The 10,471-nt window shown below is 42.0% G+C and overlaps 1 protein-coding gene across 1 annotated transcript in view; it reads left to right on the top strand.

Moving 5' to 3' along the window:
- The first annotated feature begins 4,760 nt into the window (after positions 1-4,760).
- The window catches only part of MAP1B (microtubule associated protein 1B), a 126,059-nt gene continuing 120,348 nt past the window's right edge, over positions 4,761-10,471 (top strand). Inside the window, exon 1 of the mRNA XM_036764284.1 lies at positions 4,761-5,276. Within this exon, the coding sequence (XP_036620179.1) occupies positions 5,099-5,276 (178 nt within the window). The 5' untranslated portion in view covers positions 4,761-5,098. The remainder of the gene's footprint in view (positions 5,277-10,471) is intronic.

Below are 10,471 nucleotides of genomic sequence, written 5' to 3'. Positions count from 1 at the left end.
TTTAATAGAGCATACAAATATTCAGGAGAAAAAGTCAGCACCCTGAACTTCAGAGCGAATACAAACAAATTACAAACATCGACAGACAGACCTTGTCTGATTCAAATCTCAATGCATAGTTACCAGGGTTTAACAAAGTCCCAACATCCGGGTTTACAAGCTGGAGGGCTTTTAACTACAGCTGCCCAGAGTCTCCACATTAACAGATCTCAAAGAGTGACAGCCCCCAGCAAATAGCTCTTTTCTCTCTTTTTATACACTCTTTAGTCATCATCAAATGTCATCCGAGAGACCAGAACTCAGGCTCCTACTATTGGCTCTGGTCTTAGCAACTCCCCTTAGGACCCTGAGGGCTTCACGCCTACATAGGCTTAGCACCTAGTAGATAGGGGTTTGGGCCTGGAGCTTTGCACCTAGTAGGGCTCAATCAAAGACACTTAATTAATCATTTTAAAACAGTAAAAAAAGTCCCAACTTAATTGCCAACACAGGAGTATATGCCTACTAGTAATATTGCTCGGCCAAAGGGTAGGTACAGTTTAGTGACATTTTAGGCATAGTCTCAAATTCTAGAAAGTCCCAGTTCTAAAATAATCCCAATTCACAACTCCACAACAGTATATGAATGTAATTTCCATCCAATCTCCTCCTCCTACAGTACATACAAACTTCTAAAAAACCACATTTGTTATTATCATTTATTCTTCTAAATTTTCCACTAGAACAGTTGGACCAATTAACAGCTTCACTAATAGTCTATGAGTCTGCTTGTCCTCCCAGAGCCCCTCCATTGTCATTTCCCATTTTTTGTCATCTTTGCTAATCTAATAGGTAGAAGTGCATCCCATTATTAATTTGGAACAGTTAATATGGTTGTTGCTAGCTTACATTTCTTCTTTTGAATACTGCCTGTTCATATCCTTTGACTATATATTTGAAAATGACTCCTATTCTTAAATATTTTTGTAAATTCTTTGTATACCTTGTATACTAGACTTACAAAAAATTATTGCAAAGATTTTTGTAGTTAATTGCTTTCCTTCTAATTCTTGTTTGTTGAATATTATTTTTTTCAATGAATGGAAATTTTTTTTCCCTTCCTTCCACCTACTTCAACCACTGGAAAGAGAAAAAGAAAACCCTTGTTACCAATATGCAGTCAAGAGAATTCCTTCATGGACCATGTCCAAAAAATATATGTCTCATTCTGCACTCTGAATCCATCATCTATCATGAAGTAGGTAGAGTAGCATGATTTATTATTGACTCTCTGGATCATGGTTGGTTATTGCATTGATCAGAGTCCTTAAGGCTTTCAAAGTTGTTTTTTTTTTATATAGAATGGTTGTTATTGTATAAATTGTTCTCCTGGTTCTGTTCATTTTACTCTGTATCAGTTTATACATGTCTTCTCAGGTTTCATTGAAACCATCTCTTCCAGAATTTCTAATGGTACAATAGCATTCCATTCCATTTATATCCCATAATTTTTTAGCCAGTCCGAAATTGATGAGTTTCTTCCTTAGTTTATAGTTCTTTGTCACTATGAAAAAGGGCTGCTAGGAACATTTTCTACGCATATAGGTCCTTTTCTTCTTTCTTTTATCTCTTTGTGACATAGCCCTAGTAATGGTACAGCTGGTCACAAGGTATGCAGAATTGAGTAATTTTTTTACGTATAGTACCAAATTACTTTCCAGAATAACTCACAAGGGCACAGTACCATCAACAGTGCATTAATGTGCCAGTTTTCACATTACCCCTGTAATATTTGTCATTTCCGTTCTTTTTTGTGCCAATTTGCCAATATAATGGGTGTGAGGTAGAACCTCAGAAATACTTTAGTTTGCATTTTTCTATTAGTGATTTGGAGCATTTTTATATGGCTATTGACAGCTTGGATTTCTTCCTTCGAAAACTGCCTACTTTTACCCTTTAGCCATTTTTCAATTGGTTTATAGCTTTTAACTTGATAGATCTGAATCATTTCCTTATATGTCTTAGAAACGAGCCTCTTGCAAGTTGATATTTGCTACATTTTCCCCATTTACTTGTTCCTCTTCTAATTTGAACTGCATTGATTTTGTTTGTGCAAAATATGTTCAAATCTATACAATTAAAACTGTCTATTCTCTCTTCTATGAACATCTCAATCCATTATCAAGAATTCTCCCCCTCCCACTGGGAAATCTTAGGTACTAATGAATATAACCATCCCAAGCCTATCACACATCCACCCAAGAGGAGGTTGGGCAAAACTATATCTTCCAAGCCTCTGGATAGTCATGTGAGATGTAATTTAAAAAACAAGCAAACACCTTATTTCTGTCTTCAGATTTCTATATCTTACAAGGCCTATCACTAAATTCAATTCAGTAAAACATGTATTGAAAAGGTACTATGTACAAGATACCAGAGGTATAGAAGTATAGAAAAGAGAACGCAAGAAGCTTGTCATCTAGTCAGAAAACTGAGACTGATAAATGAATTGTAACACAAGAGAGAGGTGCATTAAACATGCTAGAGAAGCAATACAAAGGGGTATGGCATCACAGAGTAAATTAATGTGTTTGACCAAGAAGCACCCAATTTCTATTGGAAGTCTTCAAACTGGTCAATGATATGTTCTAATACATATAATAATAACCAGCACTCATATAGCATTTCAAAGTTAACAGAGCACTTTGTATACATGATCTCATTTGACCCTCACAGCAACCCTCTGAGAGGTAAGTGATATTACAGATGAGAAAACCGAGGCTGAAGAGAGGTTAATTGACTTGGTCAGGATCACACAGCTACTTAAGTGCCTGAGGCAGGATTCACACTCAGGTCTTCCAGATTTCAGGTCCAGCCCTCTCTCCATGTCAACAACTAGCTGCCTGAAGTTCCCAAATACTGAAACTGACAATTGAATATAATAATTAATCCCCTCCCATTTTATTGATTACTTTTGTTTTCTCAACGCCAGTTTGCAAATCCCCCCCCCCACCTTCCTTAGAACAAAGAAAAACAGTTGAGCAAAACCTACCCATTAGCAACCAAATCTGGCAGCATACGTAAAATTCCATATATATAGTTCCCATTTCTCAGGAGAGGAGGAATTTGTGTTATGCCATTGGTTTTCAGGTTTAAACTCAATATTCATTGCTGTTAATCTGAGATGAGCTGTCTTTTAGCAGTTTTCATTTATATTATTGTGTTGTTGTTCAGTCATTTCCAGTCTTAATCGACTCTTTGTGACCCCAATTGGGATGTTCTTGGCAAAGATACTGGAGTGATTTGCCGTTTCCTTCTCTAGTTCATTTTACAGATGAGGAAACTGAGTCACACAGCTAGTAAGTGTCTGAGGCCAGATCTGAACTCACAAAGATGAGTCTTCCTGACTCCAGTCACTGCCTAGCTGCCTCTTACATTACTGTTGCCATCGCATATGTCATTCTCTTGGTTCTCTCTTCTCCCCGCATCACTTCAAGTTCCCAGTGGGATCTTGAGGTCAAATGGTCTTTGACTATACTTTTTTTTTTAGCATAGTTCCAAATTGTTCCCCAGAACAATTGATGGTTGGACCACCAAGAGTCTATGATTGTGCCTTCTCTACAGTAGTTTCCATCCAACTTCCTTCGTCATCTCCCATGTAGACATACATTAAAACAAGATGTTATCATGAGTCGATCTTTACAACTTGTTTCCAAGGTCCTTACAGGAAGTACTATGCTTTACATTTTTATTCCTCTCCCTTTCTCCCTTATATGAGTCTAATACAACCTAACCAAGTTATTATTGTTAATTAGATGCCTACTTTGCATCAAGTGTGCCATGGAGATAAACAGTTTAGGTAAGAAAGGGTCCTTGCCCACAAAGAACTTAAGTCTTGTGGGAAAATGAGCATTAGCAAGTTTAGCTGACTTGGCCTTTTCAAAGTTCTTCCAAAAATAGATAAATGCATTTGAAAATTCCTAGTGCCATATCTATTTTAAAAGGTCCCATCGTGTCAAAAAATTTAAGGATTTGTCTCTGTAAGGTACTAAGAGAAAGTACATTGTTATCACCATGATCATATTGACCATATTATCTTTATGCTCTAATACAGTCAATATTTGGATTGGATATGTTTAATTAACACGTCTGTAATCACTATATTTCCTAGTCAGTCAACTAGCATTTATTAAGCACCTACTATGTGCCAGGTGCAACACTAAGTTGTGGTTTTTCTTAAGTTGGGTTTTATATTTATGATAATCTTCCATGTTTCATCTTCATAGCTTAGCATAGGAACTCCTTATTAGAAGTACTAAGTTTTAAATCTTTATACCTCTTCTCTTCCAAAATGACTTTTGAAGGAAATCTGAAGTTGGTAAGTCAAAGACCGAGATGATCTGTATGCATCCTATCACCTTATACAGTATCTCAAAACATAAACTCCATTCTTGCGGGGCTGAGGAGGGAGCCTTCTCATCTCACTTTGAAGGGGTGGCTGGTCCTAGAAAAACAAATTCTCTGGACTGGTGAACTATCCCTAAGGCTAAAAAATGTAGTCAAGGCCAGAAATCTCGAAGGTGTGGGTGTGAGAGGTTGGAAAAGAGATTTCCCCTTCTACGAGGCTGTAAGGGGGCTTTGGGGCCCAGTCTGGGGGGTGGGTGTCTCCTAACCCTTTGCCCTAAGACCTCGCTCTGAGCATTGTCCGCACACCTCGTCCCTTCTGCTTCCGGCCCTCGGGCGTGATGATTTGCTGCAGATGACATCAGCCCAGGGCTGCTGGAAGAGAGGCAGCCAGCAGCAACAACGTAAGGATGTGCCGGGTCCCTTCCTCCTCCTCTTCCTCCTCCTCCTCCTCCTCCCAGGCTCCCAGCGTTGCCCAGTCTCCATATAAAAGCGCCGCCGTCTCCCCGCCCTCTCTCACTCCCCTGCTACCCAGCTCCATTCCGCAGCTCTCTGCTTAGGAAGAAGAGGGTGGAGGGGGGAGGAGGCAAGAAGCTGAAGGAAGGGGAGGGAGGGAGGGGGAGGAAGCACCTTTGGAAATAATCCTTTCTCCCTGCCGCAGAAGAGCGGACAGAGGAGAGGCGGCGGCGGCAGCGGGAAGAGTGGAGCTTGCAGGATGGCGACCGTGGTGGTGGAAGCGGAGTCGGAGCCGTCCTGTAGCATCCCCAACCCGGCATCTACCTCTCCCAGCCTTTCGCACCGCTTCCTGGACAGCAAATTTTACCTGCTGGTGGTCATCGGGGAGATAGTGACCGAGGAGCACCTGCGACGGGCCATAGGCAATATCGAACAAGGTAAGGAGTGGGCTACCAAGCAGTCAGCCCACTGGCCAGTCGTAGCCCTGGCACTCCCTGTCTGGCCCGAGGGATCCCAAAGCGCCAAGATGAGGCTGGGCGGAGGCGAGACGCAGAGAACAAAACCATCCTGGGTGCAGAATTACCCCACCCCAACACACACACACACACACACACACAAACGCACACGCACCCTCTACCACCACCTTAACCTACTGTATGGACAGTCTTTTGTACTGATTTTGGTGGAGATGAGTTATAGACAAGAGAGGAGGAAAGAGCAATCAATTTCATAACCTTGAAAGATCTGTCAGCTGTGGACTTGACCACAGCCTTCTTTAATTAAAACGCAGGTGGGGGGAGGAGCGTGGGCCACAATAAGCCGGCATAAGACCAGAGGCAAAAAGGATAAAATCATGTAACCACTCCCTTTTACGCACCCCCCCCCAATCTCCTGAGGTGGGGGGGGGGGGAAGAGGAGCCCTCAAGTGGGTCTCTACTTGGCTTGGAGACCATGTGCTGCGTAACCTGGAGGATTGTATAGAAATTCTCGGCTAACGGCTATCCACAGAAATTTTGGTTTAAAACCTCCAGGTCCGTCCACGCCTATTGGCGTAACTGGTGTGAAGACCGTACCCACCCTCCCTTTATACCATCCCTCTCCCCAATTTTTTTCTGATGCTTCTACAGGGGGCTGTGGGAAAAGGGTGGGGACCAGGAGACTGCTTTTATTGAGAAACGCAGCGCATCACCAGCTCCCTGCCTCGTGTGCCAAGTGCTTTAGCTGTACTTAATTCCAGCAGGGAGAATGGGCTAGACAAAGTTGTGGGGCGGGGTTTATTCATTTCTTCTTTTAAAATCAGGTCTTAGGGAAGTAAAAAAAAAAAAAAAAAAAAAAGACGAGGGATGGGGAGTGTGTGAATCGAGAGTATCAAATATCCGTTGGGTCCTTGGACGCAGAGAGCAACCCATCTTTTTCCTTCTTAGTTAAATTCTTAGTTAAAGAGCTGAATCCGTCTCTTAGTTGTACGTCCTCTGGGGCTCTAAAGGCGGGGCCGGTGTTTGTCATGTAGGTGCAATATCTGGAGACAGGGACCAACACTCAGCCCAAGCAGCCTCTGCAGGAAGGGGTGGTGCGCCCCTTCCTCCCCAACCCCCCTCCCCCCCGGCCTCCTGGGTGGTGCATTATATATTGCTGTCTCCTGCACAAAGATGATCCGTAGGAAGGCAGGGCGTTCTCTGCGCCCACACCTTGGGGAGGTGAGAAAGGGCACGCAGGGTGCCCGGCGCAGCGCGAGCTGCCGGTGGTGCTGGGTGTAGCACGGCTCCACCTCTCACTCCTTGCACCCTCTTCTCCACCTTTCTAGACCACTCGCCATTGTGGCACTTCTGTGTCTTTGGGGGTGGGAGGTGCATCCCCGCCCTTCTCCCCCACCCACTGGGTGCACTCCATCCCCGAGCCAGGCAGAGGTCATCCTGTTCTTCCGCAGCCCTGCCCAGCCCCAGCCTCCCTAGCATCCTCTGTTCTATGCTGAGTGATGCTGGAGAAGTGTCTGCTCAGATACCGGCTTGTGGGCGTGGTGCAGTCCGCACTGCGGTCCCTACGGCAGCCCATAGCGGACAAAGGGCGTTCACACACTTGGCTCCTCTGGAATAATAGAGGCACAATGAACATCTTTCTCTTTCTCTCTCTTTTTTTTTTTAAAAATCTTTTTCTTAATTAATTTGCTATTCATCTACATTTAGAAAGCCCTCCCTGCGCACAGAACAAAAGGCTGCAGCAGGGAGGGGAGGGGAGCTGCAGAACTGCATCACCACCCAGCCCCACACCAGAGCTGTCTCTTTTGTTTCTCTAACTTGGAAGCGCTGGTTTTCCTTTTCAGTTGCTAGGCTATTTGTACCGCGAGTAGACCTAGAGAACTCAAGAATAAGGAAGATTGCTGTTGGAAATGCCGATGCTTGAGCATTTTACTCGCCTTTATGGGCTGGTCAAACTACGATTTTAAAATCTGACCTTCAAAAAAAATAATATCCGAAGAAATAATGTAATGGTCAATCTTATTATCACACCCTGCGGGGTTTGGAGGGGAAAAAAAAAGACAAAATCCTTATTTTTCAGCACCAGAGCCGAAGATAATGAGCAATTCCTCCTGGCATTATTTTCTATGATCCTCATAATGACCCAGTGAGGTAGAGAGGAAGGGTGTTTTGATGCTCATTTTGCACGAGGCAGTAAGGCTCAGAAAGGTTGCAACTTGTCCAAGGTCATGCCAATTACTCAGTAGGAGAGCCAGGACTAGAACGGCAAATCTTGACTCATAATCTAATGTGATTTCCACTGCGCTATGCTGCCTTTTTGCTGCTTCAAGTGGATAATAATGATAATTCTTACTTAGCACCATTACATTCTGCCAATTCTCCTGTCTCCCTTAGATCTCTTAACCCAATTGGTGATTTAAGAAATAGAATGTACTAGAGATTGAAATTACAGAAATGAAACTGCAGTTACTTTCAGAGCCTGCCTTTCCTCAGGCAATTTTGTATTGTAGGTGTGGTTCAGCGATCAGCTCTGGACCAAAAATTTTTTTCCCCCATTGTTAACTTGGCTGATGATTTCTTTTGGCATGGTGTTAGTAGACTTATTCATACCTCTTCTGGTAGAAGACTAGCCAAATCAGATAGAACCAGTACCCTCCTTTTTCTTTTTTTTAGACTTTGGCATGAAAGCTTCAGGTCTGCCTTTGCCTTTCTTATTTACACTCCTGACTCTAGCTTTTATGGAGCCCCAAAATGATCTGACTGCAGTATTGATCCCAGGAACAATCAGTCAAGTGATGAAGCAGAGTCTCCTCCCCATAATCAAGCCAACCTTCATCTGCAGATGTGTTTCTTTGGTCCTCGATCTTCCATCCAGGATTTAGTCATACAGACCTCCTTTCTGCCAGATACTATTCATGGCAGTTTTGAAAACATTTTAGATGACTTAGCAAGAAAATCTGGTCTACCCACCCTTAATTTTGCATTAGGGAGTATCTCAATCCAGAACATCACTGTATTGCTCTCCTCTGGAGGTCGTTGATTATATGATGTTTCAGAGCTGTGGATGGGTCAGCTGGCAAGCATTATATGGCTTTGTGCCATGGCTGTGTGTGTGTGTGTGTGTGTGTGTGTGTGTGTGTGTGTTTCCCTTGGAAATCTTGCTCAACCATTTTTAACAGAGATTCTATAGATTCGGTTTGGAGATCCTTATAACTTGGTTACTTGTGGTGTTCTCTTTGAGGACTGGGGAATCATCTACCATATACCAGGAATAAACAGAAGAATCATAGATTTAGAACCAGAAGGGAACTTAGAGGTCATCTAAGCCAATCCCCTCATATTACAGATGAGGATACTGAGACCCAGAGATGTTAAGTGACTTGCTCTAATGTCAGAGTTGGTATTCAAGCTCAGGTCTTCTGGCTCTAAATCCAGGGCTCATTCTCCTGTATTACCCTGCTTCCAGTGATGGTGCTTTTGATGATGAAGCAAATCAACAGGCTCTAGATATCCCTAGATGAATGTTTAGCAGATGCTTCTTGGAACTCACAAGACAAAGATCGTCACTGAGCCTTCTCGAATGCTGTTAAGAAGTGCTGTATGGCCTCTGTGACGGTCTCCTCCCATGTTTGAAAAGATGATTTTCCAAATGGCCTAGCTTTAATGACTCCGCTTAAGCACATGATGATGTTCAACTAGTCCCTCCTCAGGGTTAACTAGGCTGCTCTTGAGGGATTTATTGAGCCCAAAACATAGACCCAGCACCCAGTTTCATTTCAAACAGACTCCTCAGCTATTTGCTTTAATAACAGTAGAATGAATTCATAGGATCATAGAATTTTATACCTTGTGCAGAGGATTCTAACACAATTAAAAAAATATTTTAATTGTAGCCTCTGATTATAATCGCCTTATAGTAGTTTAAATGATCCAAACTGCACAATAAAGAACAACTAGGGGTAGTTTGAGGAGGCAAACTAGTGTTGATGGGAAATGGCTTTCCATTAGCAAATGGGGATTCACCAGTCAGTCTCTCAGGGATCTTGAGGTTGGTTTTAGAATAGATTACTTTTAAAAATTATGACAGTACAATAAATTTACTTGCCTCTATACATAATTAGTCACTTTTCCTGGGCTTTTAGATTTAAATCTAAGTTGATCTCACCATAATTCCGTAATGTCATTCTTTTATTTTGGATCTTTGAGATAATCAAATGATAGGACTTAAGTCAAAAGGGGTGAGGAGGGGTGTAGAGTATTGGTAGTGGTCCAGGAATTAAGCCAAGCAGAACTGAATTGAGATTTCTGAAAAACATTCAATTCTGATGATTTATTCTATCCCTTATATGAATATAGACAAAAGATAGCAACCTTTCTGAACTTATCTGGCTTTATCTCTCCTGCTGCCATGGCTCATATCAAAACTAGAGTCATCCTTAGAACTTAAGGTGGCCACTATGTGCCTACCCTTAGCTAATTCACTTTGGGGACTTCTTTTTTTCCATAAACCTGTAGCATTTTCACTGAGAAATAAATCATCATAAATGTCTTTCTGTGTTTAGCTTCATATGTAGGACTTTGCCCAAGACTTGAATTATTGTCAAGGTTTTGAAACTGTGGCTCTCTGAATACCATCGCTGCACAGAACATACATCTTCCAAGAGAAGTCTCCCAAAGAACATAGTAATTTTAGCATTATTTAGAATGAATAGCAAAATATTCACACATATTATAATTAAATCCTTGTTATGTTTCATGATTAGCTTCTTGGCTTATGCTGACAAGCCTGAAGACAAAGTGGAGGCCCAGGTCTGGGCTGTGAAAAATTCAGTAGACAATAGCAATTAGGTGGCTCAGGAAGGAATTCAATAATCTTTCAGACTAGACAAGTATATAGTGTATACATTGAAATAAAATATTCTAATGAATTCAGACCTCTCAACCTGTCAAGCGCTCCTGTGAGTGGAGAAGAACTCATTTATCAATTCTGCACTAAAAAGATCACCAAATCTCAACATGCATTTCTCGTTAAAATTTAAGTAGTCCATTAGCACAAATGCAAACTGAGACTATTAATGTTTCTAAGGAGACTAATAAAATCATATGTAATAATTTAGGTGCTCTTTAATAGAGTTAACTCTTTCACACCCGAATTT

This window comes from Trichosurus vulpecula, chromosome 1 (genome assembly GCF_011100635.1).
Source record: "Trichosurus vulpecula isolate mTriVul1 chromosome 1, mTriVul1.pri, whole genome shotgun sequence".
NCBI lineage: Eukaryota > Metazoa > Chordata > Mammalia > Diprotodontia > Phalangeridae > Trichosurus > Trichosurus vulpecula.
Note: the sequence above shows the minus strand (reverse complement) of the source record. Positions and strands in the feature narration are given on the sequence as shown.